Source organism: Triturus cristatus, chromosome 9 (assembly GCF_964204655.1).
Source record: "Triturus cristatus chromosome 9, aTriCri1.1, whole genome shotgun sequence".
In the NCBI taxonomy this organism is placed as follows: Eukaryota; Metazoa; Chordata; class Amphibia; order Caudata; family Salamandridae; genus Triturus; species Triturus cristatus.
The window spans coordinates 166,647,524-166,668,720 of record NC_140592.1 but is presented as its reverse complement, the minus strand read 5'-3'; the positions used below and the strand labels follow the sequence as shown (position 1 = coordinate 166,668,720).

The 21,197-nt window shown below is 43.8% G+C and overlaps 1 protein-coding gene across 1 annotated transcript in view; it reads left to right on the top strand.

Moving 5' to 3' along the window:
• IL17RD (interleukin 17 receptor D) overlaps positions 1-21,197 on the top strand; it is a 219,243-nt gene that overhangs the window by 174,201 nt on the left and 23,845 nt on the right. The window contains exons 4-10 of the mRNA XM_085624665.1: positions 8,664-8,782; positions 9,602-9,722; positions 11,587-11,631; positions 11,719-11,870; positions 15,279-15,344; positions 16,090-16,144; positions 20,913-21,023. Coding sequence (XP_085480791.1) covers positions 8,664-8,782; positions 9,602-9,722; positions 11,587-11,631; positions 11,719-11,870; positions 15,279-15,344; positions 16,090-16,144; positions 20,913-21,023 — 669 coding nt within the window. The remainder of the gene's footprint in view (positions 1-8,663; positions 8,783-9,601; positions 9,723-11,586; positions 11,632-11,718; positions 11,871-15,278; positions 15,345-16,089; positions 16,145-20,912; positions 21,024-21,197) is intronic.

The window sequence follows — 21,197 nt, the reverse complement described above, 5'->3', positions numbered from 1 at the left end:
GTCATCGGATCGAATCTCATTATATGCAATGCCTGTGATTTTTGCCTATGTTTTGAAAATGTCAATAAAAAGTTAAAAAAAATTTAAAAAATGGTCAATTGGTGCCAAATATATTAGCAAAACAAAAACGCTCTTTCTATGGAAATTCTGACCTAACTATAACCCAACAGTAGCGACACCACTGTGTAAGCTGGATAAATGGGTCGGTGAGGGTAGGTTTGCCCATTAAACATCCCCGCAGGATAAAAGGATTGCAGTCAGAAAAGCGAAGCATTTGTCGCCCAAGTGGTGCAAGCTTTGGCCTTAACGCACCTCTGTAAGGCTCAGCAACCAATGTATAGTTTTCTCCTGGAAACCATTGTTCAGTATCATCCAGGTAAAAACGACTCCATCTGTAATTACCCCCTTTGGGTTTAAAAATGAGCAGAAAAAACGAATGCAAGTGGCGTGCTCGCCGGTATTAGGAAGGAATGTGCAATCGATAGGGGAGGCCTTCTGTAGCACTGGAGTTCCGAACCTGGCGCGCTAAGGTTGCAGCCAGGCCTGAATGAGCTCTCCCTGGGATACAAAGCTTGGCGTTCATTCAGAGGTTAATCCTTCAGAAAGGACGGAGCAGGGCCGCAGCTGAGGCCTCTCAGGTGTCCCAGAGATCCGACTCCGCCCTTTCACGGTCCGCCGGGCCTCACAAGCAGGGCCTTTGTTCCTCAGAATGTTAATAACCAATTGTTCACCGGGGCCCTCCGTGCAACCTGATAGACCTTACAAAGGCAGCGGCAGCGCCCATTCAGAGCTGCTTAAACCAGCAGGAGAGAACCTGGGAAGTAAATGTAATTTGCTCGAAAAGCAGAGTTTGGTTAATAGAATAGAATAGCTGCTTTCTGAGACCTCGACCAGGCTCTTAATGGGATCTTGAAGACATCATTTAGCTACCAAATTGATTTATATTCTGTTATTTATATAGTCCTTGTCATACCCCCGAAGCATGTTTTTTTTTTTTAGTTCTGGTTGCATTACTTGTATATAGTGCTTAATACCCAGGGCAAGGTTGTGAAGCGCTCCCATGTACATTGGGTCTATGGACATCCTTTGGAGTCTTTCAGCTTACATGCAACATGCTGAACTATATGCATTTTAATTACGTGGTGGATGTGCAGCGCAAAGTTGCTGAACAGAAGCATGTGTATTGGCGCGAGTGAAAGATGCATTTCCCTCTGCTCAGAAAATTGAATATGCGTCATTTTTTTAACGAAGATTTATATAGCGCAAACGTGACCCGAGGGAATGAGGTATCGGAGCGCTTTACACGGGCACCAGTTGCGTTACATGAGGACACATTCATTTTTGTTAGGCACGGGGAGATTAAATGATTTGCCCAGTATCACAGGATGTTGCTAGTACTTGCCGAGACTCAAACCCGGTTCCCCAGATTTGAGGTCGACCGCCCTAGCCGTTAGGCCAACTCCAACCCACTCCCGCTTTTAACACTTTTCACACTAGAATCGAGACACAACGCATGGTTTGAACACACATGCTGTTCGGTTGTGTTCTACTGGTTTAGTTTAAAAAAAAAAAAAAAAGAAAATTGAATTGAACTCCAACTGATCAAAATTTACTAAAATGCTTCTACCCACACTGGTGCATTGCTGATAAGTTCCAGCTACAGTGATCTTCACCCTAGAACGCGCTTCTGACATGGGATCAATGTCTTGTGATCAGCACTGGAATTGGAAAAAACATAACTCTGGAAATGCTAAACTAGGGACGCTGCAGAGGTAGGATTAAAGGGGGGCGGAGTCCAGCAAGACGGAATCGAAAGATATGCATTCTGTGGTTTATGCATGAAACAACAAACCGAATTCGACAGTTCCGCGCAACATGCACCCTTTTTATCTATTATGCATCAGCGATATGCAAGAGCAATCGTGTATCAAATTAAACATTCTGCCCAACACCATTACAGTCGGTGCCAGCACGGGAACACATTGTAAATGCAAGTGTAAGAAACCAGCCCGTCTAATCCCCAGCCACTAGGGTCCCATCCATACATATGCCTAATTAATATAAACTCTGCACCAAAAGGAATTGACAATTAAAGAAGCAATATTAAAGTTGTAGTGACATATTTTATTTGCCTCATATAGACTGCGTTTTACAACCTCCATCACTTTGCTTAACATAAATATTCATGGCGGACATAAATAAACGTGAATACAGATGCAAACGACCAAAAGTAAAAAAAAAAGAAAAAGCCACTACGCTAAAACATAAGTTTATCTCTCAGCAGATTACCTGATAAACTGCCTCATTGTACCTCTAATCCGCTGCTCCATCTGTAGATATGAAATGCCGTACCTGTGCCAAGCCCAGAGACAACCTATTGAAAAGGAATTAATTGCCTGCCAACTACACAGATGTGGAGAGCCCAGGCCAGATTGAAAGGAAAGGAAACCTCTTTCAATATTGGTGCCTTTAATTAACAATGCAAAAGAGACCGAGATGATGGACGAATGCAGAGTAAATCAACCATTCTCCCCCAGTCCATAGATATGGGTTGAATCCATTTCTTTTGCTCACCATTCCACCTCAGTTTACACCCAGCCATATGCAAATCAGTCTTGACCCTGTGCCTCTTGGGAACATTCCAGACAATACTGCCAAGCCAGTACCTCCCTGGACCGGAAATAAGCATCCTGGACCAGTTTTGGGGCATTCATCCTCATCAGCCAGGTTAGCCTGAATCCAGTGGCTCAGGGGGCCCGGGACCCACGTCTGGGCATAACCAGCGCACTTAGGGTGAGAAAGCAAAGGATACACAGATGATGGATGGAATGCTGAGCAAATCAACCATTCTCCCCCAGTCAATAGATCGGGTTAAATCGATCGTTCTTTTGCTCACCATGCCACCCCAGTTTAGATCCAGCCATATGCAAATCAGTCTTGACCCTGTGCCTCATGGGAACAGTCCAGACCAAACTGCCAAGCTAGGTCCAAACAGTCCAGACCTAACTGCCAAGCCAGGTCCTTGCTGGACTAGAAACAAGTATCCTGGGACTGGTTTCGGGGCATCACCCCTCATCAGCCAGGCTTGCTTGAATTCAGTGACAGTGTGCCCGGCACCCACGTCTGGACTACCTGGTGCACTTATGGCGAGAAAGCAAAAGACACACAGATGATGGACGGAATGCAGAGCATTCTCCCCAGTCAATTGATCTGGGTTACATTTATCGTTCTTTTGCTCTCCATGCCACTCGAGTCAAGCTAGCCTAGCTGATATGGGGTGATACCCCAAAACCAGCTCTATGATACTTGTTTCCAGTCCAGGGAGGACCTGGCCTGGCAGTTCGGGCTGGACTGATGTGCATATGGCTGCGTTCAAACTGGATTTCCACGGGGAGCAAAAAAACGATGGATTTAGGCCCAGATTTCTGTACTAGGGTGAATGTATGATATTGTTCTGCATTCTGTCTGTAGATTGTTCTTTTTGCTTTAGTTAACAATGCAGCTCACCACCACGAAGAGGAGGAAAATGGCCTCATCAACTCTGTGCAGGCAGCTGCTCCGCAAGACCCACACAGTGTGTGTGAGGCTGCGGTATTTGCCAAGGACAGCCTGCATCTCCCTAATGGGACAGAGCTGGGAGAAGCTGCTGACACCAGCCAAGAACCTGGTTCCCGAGCAATAATCCCTTGGGGAACAGGAATACTGCCCGTTCCCCCAACATTCCAGCACTGATTGGGATATTCCCGTTTAGTGGCCGCACCAATTGGAATCATAAGGATGTATGTAATTTGCTTATAAGTATTTAGGCTCTTGAACATTAAAGGCCCATTCCAAAAGTTTTGTGTGTCAAAGTACTTCTAGGGTTCGTGGAAAAACCCATCTGAGGTTACGTTTTGAGATGAAAGTCACTGCCACCATTACCTGCAGGTTTGGAAAATGCTGGATTATGTGTTTAGGATTAGGGGAGGGAATGGGTGGCCCTGCAGAGACATTTTAAAGCAATTGCACAGGGCCCCCACCTTCCAAGGTTCGCCTGGTGAACTGAACTCACTCTATTTGACTTATATCCATTCTCGCTCGCACGCTCTCTCTCGCGCGCTCTCTCTCTCGCGCTCTCTCTCTCGCGCTCTCTCTCGCGCTCTCTCTCTCACGCTCTCTCTCGCGCTCTCTCTCTCGCGCTCTCTCTCTCGCGCTCTCTCTCTCGCGCTCTCTCTCTCGCGCTCTCTCTCTCGCGCGCTCTCTCTCTCGTGCTCTCTCTCTCGCGCTCTCTCTCTCGCTCTCTCTCTCTCTCTCGCGCTCTCTCTCTCTCACTCTCTCGCTCTCTCGCGCTCTCTCTCGCGCTCTCTCTCGCGCTCTCTCTCGCGCTCTCTCTCTCGCGCTCTCTCTCGCGCTCTCTCTCTCGCGCTCTCTCTCTCGCGCTCTCTCTCTCGCGCTCTCTCTCTCGCGCTCTCTCTCTCGCGCTCTCTCTCTCTCGCGCTCTCTCTCTCGCGCTCTCTCTCTCTCGCGCTCTCTCTCTCTCGCGCTCTCTCTCTCGCGCTCTCTCTCGCGCTCTCTCTCTCGCGCTCTCTCTCTCGCGCTCTCTCTCTCGCGCTCTCTCTCTCGCGCTCTCTCTCTCGCGCTCTCTCTCTCGCGCTCTCTCTCTCGCGCTCTCTCTCTCGCGCTCTCTCTCTCTCGCACTCTCTCTCGCGCGCTCTCTCTCTCTCGCGCTCTCTCTCTCTCGCACTCTCTCTCTCTCTCGCGCTCTCTCTCTCTCGCGCTCTCTCTCTCTCGCGCTCTCTCTCTCTCGCGCTCTCTCTCTCTCGCGCTCTCTCTCTCTCGCGCTCTCTCTCTCGCGCTCTCTCTCTCGCGCTCTCTCTCTCGCGCTCTCGCTCTCTCTCTCTCTCTCTCTCTCTCTCTCTCTCTCTCTCTCTCTCTCTCTCTCTCTCTCTCTCTCTCTCTCTCTCTCTCTCGCGCTCTCTCTCTCTCAAATTTTAAAGATTTTTGGCAAGACATATTTCAACTGTCTTTGTGACTGTTAACATTTAACATAATTTAGTTTTCATCATGTGGGCTTGAAATGGGTAATAAAATTCAAATTTCTTCTGTACAGCGGCCCCCAAAATCCTTACGATGATGCTATGACCCAGGATAACCTTTGGGTATTCACATAAGTTCACAACGTTTTGAAATGTTTCTCATAAAAAGTTGAAGTACGTTTCTCTGTCAAAATCTCATCCTTCTACGTGATTATTGGGGTGAACTCAGTGCTTATTTTGAGCTGGTGGTTTCAGGTGAAGCCCACAGTACTCTTTTTTTTGGAGACCAGCACTCACTTTTCCTCATCAGACTTTAACCCAGAGCAAGGAAAATACAGGAGTAAAGGAGGAGAAGAGGAAGACTGAATAATAGTGACAAAGGGCGTAAGCAGTGATGAAAACGAACCTGCAAGAGTGAAATAATGGAGCAGGGTGTGTCTGGCGGGGGAAGAAAGAGGCATAAGGTGGACTCAAAACTACGCTGGTTTGGCATCCAGCAATTCCAATACTGGCCAGCGCGGACTATGGGCTTCTGAGAAATAATTTAAACACTTGCACTTATTATATAAAAAATCAAGCATTGGGTGAACCTTAATCGTCTAAGCTCCATGTTGGTACAGTTTGCTGTTAATTCTAAGTGCAAGTTCACTGATTGGTACAGGGTTTGGTAACATAGCCTTCCAAGTACTTTACTGCCAACTCTATCGCTAGACATGAGATATTGGAGGACCGCTGCATTAGCAATAATCTTCTATACCTTCATAGGTCTGTGTTTTGACGAGCAACCTGTCACTAACAAAAAATAATGAGGGCTTTAGTTCGATCTTTTATTTTTTTTTCTCTTTAAATATTTTTATAAATTTTTCCTGTGAGGACCATGTTAAATCACATAATAAACAAGATCAGAATTACACCGTTCAGCACCGACGTAAATCACTTGACCGAAAGTTGCCTCAAAGCCAAGACTCCATCACTCCGTGTTAGATTTAGATTAAATACAGAGTTCCAAACTCATATGGATACATATGCACACTTATGGTGGGTCTACACATAAATCCATTTATATATGTAAAAAAAAAAAATCATAAAAATAAATCCATGAGAGATTTATGTCCGCTCGCACATGTCCAAATTATACAAGTGGCACATGGTTACAGACCCTCCCTTCTAACTACCCCTGCAGAGGGGCCAAAATCAGTTTTCTTAATTTTTTGGCTTTTTTGCCTTTCTGTTGATGTAAAGCCACGGCAGTGCGAAAATGAGATACTGTCATAGCTACAGAAACAAACTGCTGCCCAGTGATACCACCTGCATTGTTGTGCAGCCCCCTTTTCCTTTAGAAAGCTAGATATCTGTTGCTTAAGTGAGTCAAGCGCTGGGCAAGTGCAAAGTAGGCCTAGGCGGTGAACTTTGCTTCGTTCGTGGAGTTTTCTGCACTCCGCTGAGTCCGCGGAGTGCAGAAAACTCCATGTGCAGCGGAGTTTTTTTCCCCGCTCGCGAACTGTAAGTTTGCACGCTGCCGCTCGGGTAGAATTTCTACCCGAGCGGCAGGAATACCAGCACTGACTGCAGTTCGCACTGCACTCCGCGAACTACACCCAGGCCTGGTGCAAAGCATGGTTGCCAGATCAGTCTCTCTGCTTTGAGAGTGCGGACAACAAACACCTGCACTCCTCCCCCAGCTCGCTAGTTTTGGCGGCGTGCAGTATAAATTAAAAAGTCTTCTAGTGTTGCATCTGGAGCCCCGCTGATAAAATAGAGTACGACTAAGTTCAAGTGAAGCAAGGAACTGTTGTCTTTAGTCTCTAGCCTATTCTGTCACTTATAAGGCTGCTTCTCGAGATCGTCAAACATAAAGCCACTCAAATAATCATAGATTTGGCTTCTCTTGCATCCATTCTTATCGCGGATAAGCTCATGTAGTGTTTCCTTGTTCAACCCCATTAACCCACCACATTTGTTAAGCAAAATACCCCTTTCAACTAATCAATGAATGACTGTCTTGGGCAAGCCTCTTCCAGCCATTAGCTTGTGACTTTCTCTATCCTGTCTTGGCTCAGCCCAGTAGAGTGTTCATCTCTCATGTAATGGTCTTGGCTTGTTTGGGTGTATGCTTCTGCTTCTAGTAGAGCACTTGCATTAAACTGCATGAGGGCTTACTTTACTACTATAGCCCTCTGTCTGCTCCTGTTGACTTCCTCCCGTAAATTCATTCTGAATGAGGGCATTAAACCAGACCTCTTGGTTTTGCCAATGCTTGTTAATTTCTGCTGCCATTCTCGCCACTGAGAACCCCCCTTCAATGACTTACTCATGCTCTTAAGAAAATAAAACCTTTGTGAACCAAAGTAAGACATCTACCCGATATGAGGACTTGTCTGCCAGATGAGTGCGAATCCAGTTGTTGACAGATGAAACCTCTGTCATTAAATTAGTGAGTCGACTTACATTTCTCTCAGCTTTAATCAAAGAGGCCGAGAAGGAATATAGATCAATGTCTGAAGCTGAAAGGATGTAACCGAGACACAGCGTGTAACTGCTACAGATACAAATCCATAATTCAGTGAGGACTATGTCCTCTGGGATATCTTTGCGCCACCAGGCCCGATTCTTTCGAAAATAGGATCCACAGGTGTAGATCTCAAGAAGTTTAGGACTTTTGTTCTTATGTATACTTCTATTTAAATGTAGCTCATTGGTTAGAGACCTTTGAGTTGTCTCAACTTTAATTTGGTTCCATAAGAAATGCAGGTTAATAACTGGCTTTTAAGTTACGGACACATCATTACGACTCATACCACTAAAAGATCATTAAAGATATGAGAATGTGGTATCTCAGACCATTGTTCTTGGTTAGGATGGAATAAGTTCAAATACCAAAAAAGACCCTATTCAGAGTCTAATGGACAATGAGAAGACTTATGAGGTCCACCCAGTATCGTACCCACTATTATTTATTTGTTAGTTTAATTTTCCAAGGTCAAATTCACATCCTAGCACTACATCATCTGTCCCTTCCTAAATCGATTTATTGCAATTATTGTTCCCTACTATTTCAAATTGAATTTGAACATATCTGTAAGATCTTAAAACCATATAGTTAATATGAAATATATTTGTATTGTATTTTGACCTTCTCTGAACTTCAAAACTAAAGTGGTCAGGAAAGCTTACTGATGGAGGAGCATTGAATATTAAAGAAATGTATCCAGGTTTTACTACTAGAATATTCCCACCGAAATACACACATGCAAAAAAACAAAACATGGCCATTATATCGACTACTAGACTATCATTAAGCAAGTCTAGATTTACTATTCTCAACTCCACATGTATGTACCTTGACACACTCTCTTTCTCAATGTATTTAAGTTAAATAAATGCATGGTTAATAATAGTTGAGCTATACTTAGCTATGTATACTAACTTTAACAAGGTTCTATTAGTAGTCAATATTTTGGCATGTCGCGGATTTTTGTCTCATATATCCGATATACAACCTTATCCGGAGACCCTATCGAATGGACTTTGTGAGACAAACTGGACTCCGGTAATACTTACCTGCCTAGCCTTTAATGCCTTCTTACTGAAAGGTTCACAAGTGCCTGCATATTGTCTCCCACCTGTAATGGGTTTTCTACTTCTTAGGTTTGGAATTTCTGAAGGGATTTCGTGTAATCCTGGAGGAGCTGAAGTCCGAAGGGAGACTATGCCAGCAAATGGTTTTAAAAGATCCAAAGCAGCTCAATGCTAGCTTCAATAAATCGGTAAGTAGATTGTGGCATTGGTTTTGAATCAACAAAGTTTTTTTTGCCCTCTACCACCAAAAGTGAAATACAAAAGGTAAGAATCGGACACCATCTACTACAGGAAATCGGCTTGTGAAAGAAGATACAGCAATGGAGTTGTCTTCATACACACTATCAGATTTAAAAAAAAACACACACAAAAACTTTTGTGATAGCATCTTCTGTAGTTCTTCATATGGCTGTGGGCTTCTTGTATTCACACATGGGAACATAAAAACCTACTTTACAAAGTTTAGGAGAAAATGATTGTCTTCTATTTTTTAGAATTTTAGGCGGGAGAGTATTTGTCATGAGAATTTATGAAATGCCTACTGATGTGAGTCATCATGGCAAGGGAAGGATATATATCTATCTATCTATATATCGATCTATATATGTATTTGTTATGTGTGTTCTTTAAATGTCATGAAGCAAAGGGCTCATGGGAGAACTGTTATTGAAGTCCAGTTACAGGTGCAAAAGTAGTTCTAAATTGTGTGTTCCTCTCACGTTATACCTGAAGATGCAGCACCGATCTTTTCCAATAGACTACTGCTCCAGGATATTGCCACAGCATTTGTAATTTGTGTTCTCATCTGTGCATCGGGCATCAGATATTGCATTTTAAGTTTGTTCTACTCCCTTTTTGTGGTGCTGCACATTGGCATAAAAGTGGAAAAGTAGATGTTATGAACTGATGTGGCGAGCATTGTTGTGATATGTTTGATATTGATTGTGCAAAGCTATTGTTAAATGGCTTGAAGTTTGAAAAAATGTGTCTTTTTGCTCTTTTTTTAGGTGATGGAATCTCAGCCATTTTTAAACCTGAAATTCGAAACCGATTATTTTGTAAAGGTTATTCCTTTTCCTTCTGTTAAAAATGAGAGCAACTACCACCCGTTCTTTTTCCGAAGTCGAAGTAAGTGTAACTCTTCGGGAATGTTTTTGCAACTCTTTATGACGTGGTTCTGCCTTAGGGCACTGTCGCTAAGGCAGCAGATATTGCGATGTGCCATTTTCATGTTTTTGGATTTGCAGGCTTAAAGTTCTTTGCTTTTCCATAATTTCTGTTTGCCCTATAATTTCTTTGTGTTCCAGATTTTTCAGTACTCCAAAATTCCCTTAATCCAGTTCTCCTCAAATTCATAATTTTTCTCCATCCTACTAAATGTTCTTATTCTCCATTTTCTCATCTCAATTTTCATGTCTCAATTTTCGTGTCCTAATGTATTCTTTCATTATTGGTTCCATTCTATCCACATTATCCTTTATCCCTTTCTATGTTCCCTCCCTCTCTCTCTTCTGTTACTCCTCTCTATCTCTCTACTTCTCCTTTTCCCGTATTCTCCTCTCTCCCCACCCTTCATGAACAGTCCCCATTGTTTTTTTATTATTTCTCTAGTACTCTTCCTACTTCATCTAATCCACTTAGTCTTCAGGCTTTTCAGTTTTCCTGTCTACTTTCACAAGTTCTGCGGTTTTTTTTACCCTTGCAACTCACTTTCCTTATGCTCCCTTCCCTAACATCTTACTATACTCTCCTTGGTTCAACTGCTCTTTCTTCATATATTTTTTATTACTAGTCTCTCCCAACCCCCATCCCACCCCCGTTTTTTTTTGTTTTTTTACCTTTCTTAGTCTTTCCTGTCCATTTTCTCACACATTTCAGTGTTCTGTTATGTTTCTGAATGTTTATTCCTTACACCTTTCTTCTATCACTTTATAAAAATGTGTATCATTTTGATCTGTGCGATTTGTTTGTCCTTTATGTCCCCTATTTATGCTACCTTTTGCTGTTTTTGGGTGACATTTTCATTGCCTTAAAACTGAATGGTATTATTTCCATCTTCAGTCTGGTAGGTCTTTTACATATATGCCAACCGTATGGGCTTTTTGCCCCTTCTCTATCTATTGCCTTTTTGCACCTTTTCTCTGCATGGCTTTTAGCACCATCCATCTACATGGCTTTGTAAGTATTATATTGTAATCAGCCTGAAAGGAATTTAATATCATTTTTTTTTAAATTCCTTTTGTTTAATTTATATTTTTAATTTATGTTTATCTAAAATTACCAAAGACCTCGGGCAGTTTGATCTGGTGTTTTTTCGCCATTCTCTCACTTGGTTGCTCCTTTCCACTTCAAATACACTATTCCTATGTTAGAAATATCATTAATTTAATGTTTTTGAAAATTTTCTTGATCTCCTTGCATAAGTACACATGCATCTGTTCATAAGAACAGGAGTATCAGCGAAACTCGACGTATGTGTGTATCTGTCTATATGTATTTATATAAGTTAAATATGCTGTTGTACAGAGTGTAATTATTACCATTTTTTTAATGTGTGGCGGTGCCATGACTCCCTTTTGCATACACATCTGCAGATAAGGTTTATGACACCGTATTTTTTTTTTCATGTGCACTTGTTTTAACAAAAGATATTTAACCAAGTTCATGATGAAAAGGGTTCATCAAGTTTTGAGGGCAAATAAAACCACACAGGAGAGATATTGTGATTATTTGGAGAGTTGTTTCCATGTGAAAAGTATTTGTTACATGCCGTCTTTGAGGCAATAAAGTGTTTTTTTCATGTCACTTTTGATTTACTATGGTTATAAATATGATTTTGACATTTGCACTGTAGTGATGTGAGTGTGTCTTTATTTGTACAGTTGCTCGAAATAACGAGTGACAATAAAGGATTGCCTCTGATTTCTTCATGTTTCGCATTGTTAAGTGATGCTGCAAAAGTTATGATCTATCTATACTTGTGTCATTCCAGCTTGTGAAATGCTGTTACAGCCCGACAGTCTGATCTGCAGACCTTGTGAGTATAGTCGTGGTTTTACAAACATTATGAAAATACTATGGTGTTAAGGTTGTAGCTTAAAAAAGAATTCTCTATTTTTTTCAGATTGGAAGCCAAAGAACCTCAGTGTGAGCCAGCAAGGGTTCAACATGCACGTGTCATTTGACCACGCCCCTTATACCTATGGATTCAAGTCGTATTATCTTCATTACAAGCTGAAGCATGAGGGTCCGTTTAAACAAAAGACCTGCAGACCGGTAAGAATCATTTGGGGTGCCATCAGTGATGTCATAAATGATGTCCTAAATGATGTCCTAGAATATGTAATGAGTAATATCATATAAGAAGTTATAAGCTGTGCATGGTGGGGGAGTAAGTTATAGTTAGCTCTCCTAACTAAAACTGGTAATTGTGTGTCTTTTTTTTTATTTTATTTTTTTAGTTCAAAACGTTACTATCATCATTGACAAGTTCACCTAACTATAGCCATACTTTAACCATTGTCTTTTTCAGTGATTTTATCGTTTAAAAAAAATGTAAAGTAATATTTAATAACCATAAGTAAATGAACCCCCCCTCTATTCGGCCCCCTTACACTCTCCCCCAAAGTCAGCCAGTTCCACACTGAACATGGCCTTCGGCTGTGCGTGGCAGGGGGTTGGCCATATAGCCTGATCCTGGGGACACCATTACGAAGGACTTTCTTTTGTATTATTAAAGGGGAGGTTGGCTGAATCCCCCACCCCCCCAGCTTCGTTAGGCCCTGTGGGCCCCATCCCCCAGGGCTGGACATACAAGTTAAAAGGGGAGGGGGGCTGCGTGGGCCCCCACTCCCCGAACCTTTCAAGGCCGTAGGGACCCAATGTCCCAGGGTCATTTCCAGAAATAAGAGGGGGGCACACAGAATCCCCCCCGAGCTGGTATGAACCCAGTGAACCTGGTGCCATTTAATTGAATAAAAGGGAAGGGGGCCTTGCAGCCCTCCTCCCGGAGCCTCTTTAAGCCCTGGGTGCCCCATCTCCCCAGGGCTGTGTATTTTCTTTAAGGGAAGGAGTCCCAGCTCCAAGCAGTTTACAGCCCAGGTGACTGAATCCCCTGGGGCCAATTACTTTTTTATTTTTTAAAAGGGGGTAAAGGGGGACGCGTGGTTCACCCCACTTCCCTGAGCCTTGTTAGGCTCACCCTAGGGGACCCCATCCCCCAGAGACACTTTTTTTAAATAAAGGGGAGGGGGGCTCGAGGTTCCCCCACGCCAATTTTGGCCCCAGAGACTCCATCCCCAGGGTTCGGCATCATTCTGAAGGAGGTGACACAGCCTCCCTCCTTGGGCCGATTTCGTCCCTGGGACCCCATCACCCGGGGCCCCGGTCAGTGTAGTGGGTGCCCTGGTGAACACCCAGGGCACTCATCATACTGTCATTTGGCTACCTCAGTGGAGCCCCTAGGCCACCAAGGCCCCCATTAGCTCCCCACAAACAGCGGGAGCTGGCATTGCTCCCGCCTGGAGGGAACAGCTCCTTATGCTGCTCCATCCAGGTGGGAGTAATGTTTTTATCCTTTTCCTTGCCCGCTTCAGTGCGGGCAGGTAAACAGATCAAAAATCCGCTCCCAGCTGGATGGGAGCATTTTTGAAGCCCTGGCCCGCTGGGAGTGGACTTGGTTTATGCTCCCACTTTCGGGAAATTTAAAAATGCTGCAACCAAGTGAAAGCAAATGCAGGTTTTCCTGCCCTCATCAGTGCAGGCAGCAAAACCGCTATGTCCAGGGGGTGGGCTCTCTGGGACATAGCTTGCGAGCATGACCCAGGGGATGGAGTTCCCCTATGCCATTAATGGCACTGGGAGGGTGTCCACGTGGTACCCCATTGCTTAAAGTAATCGACTATGGGATGGGGCTCCTCAGGGCCGCTAAAAGTTCAGGGCTGCACAATCCTCCTCCCAATATAAAGACATTTCCGCCCTGGGGTTGAGCACCCCGGGTCTTCTGGAGGCTTGAGGACTGGGGGGGGACGTGCGGCTGCCCCTCCCATATAAACTATTTTTGGACCCAAGGGTGGGTTCCCCGGGGCCTCTCCTGATTGGGGAGGGGGACCACAAAGATCCCCTCCCCTTTATGAACACAGCCTGAGAGTGGACTCCCTAGGTCATAAGGTTACTAAATGTGACCTGGCTGACACATTTCTTTTGATCTCGTACGATTGTAGCATTTTTTGCTCTTTTTGTTTTTGGCCCCATGGGGCATCCTCTGGGTTTACACCCCCCTCCCCTCCCCATGTGGCGTCCTCTGGGTTCCCTGTTCCTCCCCCCATGTGGCATCCACTGGGTTTCCCCATGACCCCCCCATGGGGCGTGTTCTGGCCCCATGGGGCGTCTTCTGGGTTGCCCCCCCCCCCTCCCCTCCCCATGGGATGTCCTCTGGGTCCCCACCATGGAATGTCCTCTGGGTCCCCCCATTGGGTTTCCTCTGCCCCCCCCCCAACACAATGGAGCCTAGGGGGTTCATTTTTGCTAACAACTTCATTTTGTTTTTTACTTCAGGACAGAGGACTATGTCCCTGATCCTATAATGGCTGCCAGCTAAATTTTTCTCATGTTGCTGGCCGCAGATCAGAGCTCTCACTCCTGCTGGAGTCTGACTCCAGCGGAGGTGAGATGGTCCAAGGAAAATAAAGATCCCTGGGCCAATTAGAACACTCTAATTTTTAAATTGATGCTTGCGGACCCAACTCTCCTGATGCACAATTAGTTTAGTCCCTTAATTTCTCAAACTACTGAATGGATGTACACTAAATCACAAAAAGAACACTCTGCGGACCAAGAGCTAGCTTCCTGCCAAATTTGGTGTAGTTCTGTTAAGCTCTAGCCTTGTCTAAGGCAGTCTATGGAAAACGCATGGGGATTTAGCATTTTGAGACCCCCTTTTTATCTCACCCCCTGCTAGACTGATCACACCCAAACTTTCTAGGAAGGCACTGAGGTAGATGAACTTTGTTTTGGGAAAGTTTTGTGAAGATTCAGCAAACAGGGCTAAAGTTATTAGCAAACCAAAAAACTATCTTTCTATGGAAAAGCAGACCTAACTACGACTATCTAGTGGTGTGTGCCACGAGGTAATATATATATTCTTGTAATCAAAACCCATATAATGAATGACATATATATATTTTGCATTTTGGTACCCCTCCTAAAGTGCACTATGAAGGGGTACAAGGCCGCTCCTCTAACTCCTGAGTGGATAGCAACCAATGCGTCCCTCAGGGTGCAGAGAGAGATCTTTTTGATCATGCACGTATGGTAAAGGTACATGTGCAAAGTCATGGAGTATGTACCTACGCAAGGGAGGAAACAGTTTCCTTTGTGTGGTTTCTACCTTTGTGTCTATGCAGTGTGTGCTTCAGAAGAGGCTGCACAACAAACAGATTTTGTGTAATGCTGGCCCAAATCTACCATGCTCAATATTTTTACTAAAATTCTAAAGAAGCCATTTCCATATTTGTTGAGATCAGGGTATCTGGCTAATCAGAATCTTGTCATCTGTCACGTTCTTAAGATAGCAGAAGTCAGGAAAGTAGAGTCCCTGTCATTAAAGACTTTTGTAATGTCATTGTCCTTGCTGTGATGTATGCATCTAAGTACTAATAAATACTTGTTATTCTTCTTCCTCAGGACCACAATGTAGAAGTGACAAACTGTATTCTGCAGAATGTTTCACCTGGTGACTATGTGATAGAGGTAAAAATGAATGAACTCAGTAGCCATGTTAAGAATGGCCTTTTTTTCTCCCTAAAAGTATTTGCAAAAAAATTACCATTCTTATAATTAAGGCTGAATCAAAATGTTTCAATGTTTTCAGCACTTTTACCTTATTCAATTTTGTTGTCTAATAAAATAGGGGCACTTAGGCAGCGACTAAATTCTACTTGAAGCTGAACAAGATATGCGTCAGATAATTAGATTAGTTTTAGTACATTATTAAACAGCAGAAATTGAAAATGCTGCTCTTGTAATTTTTTCCATTTTTGTTTATTTCGCCCAGATTATTTTCTTTGCTGTACTTACTGTTCTCCTTTTTAGCCACGTGGTTCTAATTATGTCTGTGTTTTTACAGCTTTGCGTGATTTGTAGATTTAGATCTAGGTTTTCCTATCCTGAAGAGGGGCTTGATATTGAGGACTAGGCAATATGTCCTCTCTTCAGTAGTGGACGGATTCAAAAGCAAGAGGTTTAGCTCGGGATCTTTGTATTTCTTCCTATGCAGGATGAATGGTGGTTAACAGTTTCATACACCAAAACCAAGCTTCTTTGGTTACTGAGATCCATGGCAGAAAGAATGTTGGCTTTAATATTTTTTTTGTTAACTTCACTGACAAATGTTGAAACAAAATTAACAAGTAATTTGGTACAAATTCACATAATCGAGTAATTGTTCCGTCACTGCTATGTTTATTTTTTAATATATATATTTTTTTATTTCAAGCTTGTTGATGATACAAACACCACAAGGAAAATGATGATTTACACCCTGAAACCAGGTAAGAAGCATCTTTTTTAAAAATACCCCGTTATGCGTTATTGTAGAAAGATACGTCGTCATAGCACCAGGATCTACTGGATTCATTATCAACTCAGATAACGGTGATCATTTCAAATGGATAAACTGATTTGTTATTTGAAGACGTTAATTTTCCTTGCACTTTATTTAGTTGTTGTAGTAAAGATTGCTTGTAAAGTAGGCCTACCTAATTCCCATCCCAAGATAGAAAACGTAAGAGAATGGATGCTGCAGGTAGGAAATTTGGGAGCGGAGAAGATATGGTTTGGCAAATTGTTACTTCACAGGATTTTAACTTGTTACACTAGACTGTAGTGAGAGTGGAGGTCCTCGTTGGGCATCATCTGGACGTTCATCAGCGGTGGGCAGACGGTACAGTTAAACAGGGGAAGGTGACCTCAAACCTCTGAATAAGGGAGGCTCCGCTGGCCGATGATGACGGGGCTGGTGCTCTGGCTCCATTCGTCCCTGATGGGGGTCTGAATAGAGGTAAAACCACAGGTGCAGAATAAGGATTTTTAAGGATCCTATCTTTATGGACAGGCAGGAGGTGAGACGTGGGAGAAAGTTGAGGTTGCCAAAAGTGCCAAACGGAAGGGACTGCTGCAGCTGTGTGTTTTGCGCAGGGCAGGGGCACCTAAGACAATACACCCATTTCCTTTCCAAAAGCAGCAGCCACCGCAATCAAATCTTGGAGGCAATACTCCACAATGAGCTTGGGCACAAAAGCATTCAGAGCTCCTTTCACAGTGAAGGAACAATCTAGTATGCAGTTATACTTGATACCCTGGCATCCTTCAGCACACCCAGCAGAGGAAATACTGTGCTTATTGCTCCCACAGTGGGGTGATGTGATCATAACACTTGGACACTGCACAGATTTTATACACAAGTAAAAAAATCAACCCCCAACGCACAGACCCACAAACATGGTCCCCGCCTTCTAATATTAGCAAAGGTGCAAACTAGATGAAATTTCTCCTTAAACACTAAAGAAGTAAGTAAGACTAGATTCAATAGAAAACGATTCCCAGTTGAGATGGGATGCTTCAGCTAATAGTGGTCGTTGACCCCATTCAACAGATATCTGAAGACATACTGGGTGATGTAATTATACTGCTTTGCTGGCATGTTTATGGTGACCACCAGCTTGAAGCACAAGAAGCATTTGCTCTTTGTGGCCTGGGCAACCATTATCAATTCCAAGCTCTGCCTTGTGAACTGAGATCACTTGCCAGGGTTTTCACAAGAGGCGGATGATTAGTAGAACCATTACAGAAAGGAATCCTTTTGAGAGGTTAATGGCAGGGCAGGTTTAGGTTTTATTTGTGAGAAAGGTTATCTACTTCATATTTCAGATATTTATAATTCACAATGGTCAAGAGCTGGGCTATGAAGATGGATATTCTATAACCAGTTGACTGCTTTATTGTACTATTGCAAATGATGGTCTTGCACCGGCCCCTTACTTGAAGATAACAAGGCTCGTTTGAGTGAGGCAGAAGCACAGAGTGGGGTTTGTGCCATGGAAGACCTTTGCAAGCGATGTTCTCTGGTCTTCTCTCTACCATCTTTGCATTTTTATCGACACCCAACTCCAGGCACATTTTGGTCATTCCACATCAGCCTTTGGTTCAGAACCCTGTTTCCTCTCATTTTCAGTCCTTTGACCTTTTTAGGTCCCCATCGCTCGCACGCCCTCCCCTATGCAATATGAGGTTCAACCTCCTAACCCGCATTGAACGCTGCTCTCAAAGCCCTCCTCCTCACCTTCGAAGACCACCTGCCTGAAATCCCATGCTTTCACCACCACCTTTAAATGCTCCCACTGTAGTTTTATAAATACCTGCATGTTGTGTAAGCTCTCATATTTCATCTACCGACATTCATGCCTGTACTGTTGCGAGGTATGCACTGCTTAGTTGCTTCCAAGCATCCATAGTTATCTCTGTATGCAAAAACAAGAATTGATGGACCGAATGCAGAACTATGTCATACATTCACCCCAGTACAGAGATCTGGGCCTAAATCCATCGTTTTTTGCTCGCCATGCCATTCCAATTTGGACCCAGCCATATGCAAATCGGTCTTGACCCTGCGCCCAATGGAAACAGTCCAGCCCGAACTGCCAGGCCAGGTCCTCCCTGGACTGGAAACGAGCATCCTAGGACCAGTTTCGGGCTTTTAGCCCTCATCAGCCAGGATAGCTTGAATCCAGTGGCATGGAGAGCACGGGACTCGCGTCTGGGCACACCCGTCCCACTCGGGGTGACAAATGCAAAAACAGTTGAAGGATATAATGCAGAACAATGGCATACATTTACCCCAGTACAGAGATCTGGGCCTAAATCCATTGTATTTTTGCTCACCATGCCATTCCAGTTTGGACCCAGCCATATGCAAATCAGTCTTGACCCTGCGCCCAATGGGAACAGTCCAGCCCGAACTGCCAGGCCAATAGTACTTTTCACCCTAAGTGGGATGGTTATATGCCCGGATGTGGGTCCCTTGCTCACTGTGCCACTGGAATCAAGATAACCTGGCTGATGAAGGGTAATACCCAGAAATCGGTCCTGGGATGGTTGTTTCCGGTCCAGGGAGGACCTGGCTTGGCAGTTCGGTCTGGACTGTTCCCATGAGGCACAGGGTCAAGACTGATTTGCATATGGCTGGGTCTAAACAGGGGTGGCATAGTGAGCAAAAGAACGATGGATTTAACCCAGATCTCTTGCCTGGGGGTGGATGTATGATTTATTCAGCATTCCGTCCGTCATTTGTTTGCGTAGCACACTAGTTATCTCTGTAAGCAGAAGAGAATGTTGGTACCTTTATATAGGAGCTTTAGTAGTTGTTCAGACTGATGGTGAATTATTGAGCGACATTTCCACTCCGCGCCACTGACAGTTACTGGGTCGTTGACTTTGGTCTTCATTTAAAGGTGAATGGTAACAGGACATAGTCCCTCCCCCTTGTTTTGCTGCTCTTTTTGGAAGACCGGTTGAGCCAGTGTTCTCCATGGAGCAGTAGCAGTTGACTCCATAGAGGACACCCATTTTACAACTACCAGGACAGCTGATGTAGTATCGGATGAACTGCCCAGTTGAGGATGGTCCATTGAATGTCATTTGCACTGGTGTTTGTTCTGTACAAGACCATGGTGGTCTTGCGTAGAAATCTGAAGAAATGTGCCTGACGCAGTGTGGATCATCTGCATTTTGAATGAGAGTCCTGGAAGCATACCCCCAAGTATGGGGTACATTTCCAAGACCTCCAGGGTGCCTGCGGAAAAGGAGCAGAATCTCCGTGATGCAGAGGGGGTAGCGATCCATGCTATAGTGGGGGGCATGTAAGGTGGGGCCATGCCAGGAGTTAGAAGCAGTTTCTTCTCCCTAATCCACCCCTGAACCAAAAAGCCCCGCTGCATCGGTGGGGAACTCTAGATCTGGTGCAGGCCTTTGTGGCTAGCGTGGTAGGCTTGCAGTTGGATTCTCTCAATTGCACCCCTTTTTTCTTTCATCTGATTCTGAGGTAGATTGTACCCCTTTGAGGTGCTTGGGTTCGAAACATTTTTTTTTCATTTTTCGGAGACTATTTTGTTTCATTGTTTGGTTTGTGGTGTTTGTTCTCTTTTTGGAATTTTGTTCCTGCGGGAACTTCTTGTTTATTTGTCGATAGTTTGATCAGCCGTTTCGTATTTTGCACACAAACTTCATGGCACATCAGTTCAGAGTTTTACTTGTTGAATGCCTGACTCTTTTCTGTCTCTCCACCACAGCAAAGTGTCAAGCAGGCTTCTGCTTTGTAGGCGCAAGGAGACTTTGGGAAAGGATATCTGTTACCAGGTCTTGGGCCAAAGCCCAGTCACGTTTTGAGGACTCCTCCTTGTTCGAGATTTGCACAGCATGGAAAAATAGTTGATTATTTGAGATTTGAAAGTGTTGGAGCGGATTAGGTTCCGTTTTGGCTCGCGCACTGCTGCGCGCAGCTCATCATGGTGGAAACGGCCACATCTACAAAAAGGGTGTTGTGGCCCAGCCCTGTCACGTTCTGTAGTTCAAGCTTTAACTATCTTCTCATTCAGAGTTTGCTTAAAAGGAGCCTGGAAAAACACTTGGACGGCTGGCTCAGCCTGACCCCTTGAGAATTTCTCAGTATTATGTTTCTTATTATTGCATTTTAACTCTTAGATATGCACATGTTTTTATTGGCATGCGAACTGATTTCTGTTGCTCAACTTTTTTAGTATTTATACCCAGGGCCACTGGAATTATGCGGCAGGAAAGGGCCAAATAATGCGGCAGGGTTGATTAAATTATGCAGCAAGAAAAGGCAAATAATGCGGAACATTTTGTAATAGTATCACTTCATTATTTCGTCTTTTTTAAACTTAGTAACGCTGTCTGGGCATTGGTTGCACCCAATTCGTACCAGTTTAATGCCCAAATGTAGCAATAAGCAACAGAAAGCGGACCAGTCAAGTTTTGAAAAGGGCCTTCCTATGCCCTGCTACGTTTCGCTGTATTTTTAGTAACTTTTGAACAGTTTCAGCCAGAAACAAAATTGTTTTTTGGTTAAAATCTGCATTTATGTGCCAGATGATGGGTTATGTGGCTAATGCGGCAAATGTATAATTATGGGAACATCGCACCGGCCGCACAATTGCATAATTCCAGTAGCGTTGATGTACCTTTAATAATCTGTGATGAACCATACCTATATGTATTGCTAACTATGTTCCTTGTTGGCAGTGCATTCCCCCTGGGCTGGTCCAATACGGGCGATTGCCATCACGGTCCCGCTGGTGCTAATATCCGCATTTGCAACACTCTTCACTGTGATGTGCCGGAAAAAGCAACAAGGTAGTACATATTCTTCGTCTTGTGTTTGTACTATATCTTCACTACCTAAGGTGCATTTAAAAAAAGGTTACAGTACAGCTGTCGGCTTTCTTGTGTAATAACCTATCGTTCACCGTCTGTAACAAGCTGTCTTTTTTTTTTTTTTTTTAAGTGAAGGTACATAGCAAGCTGCAG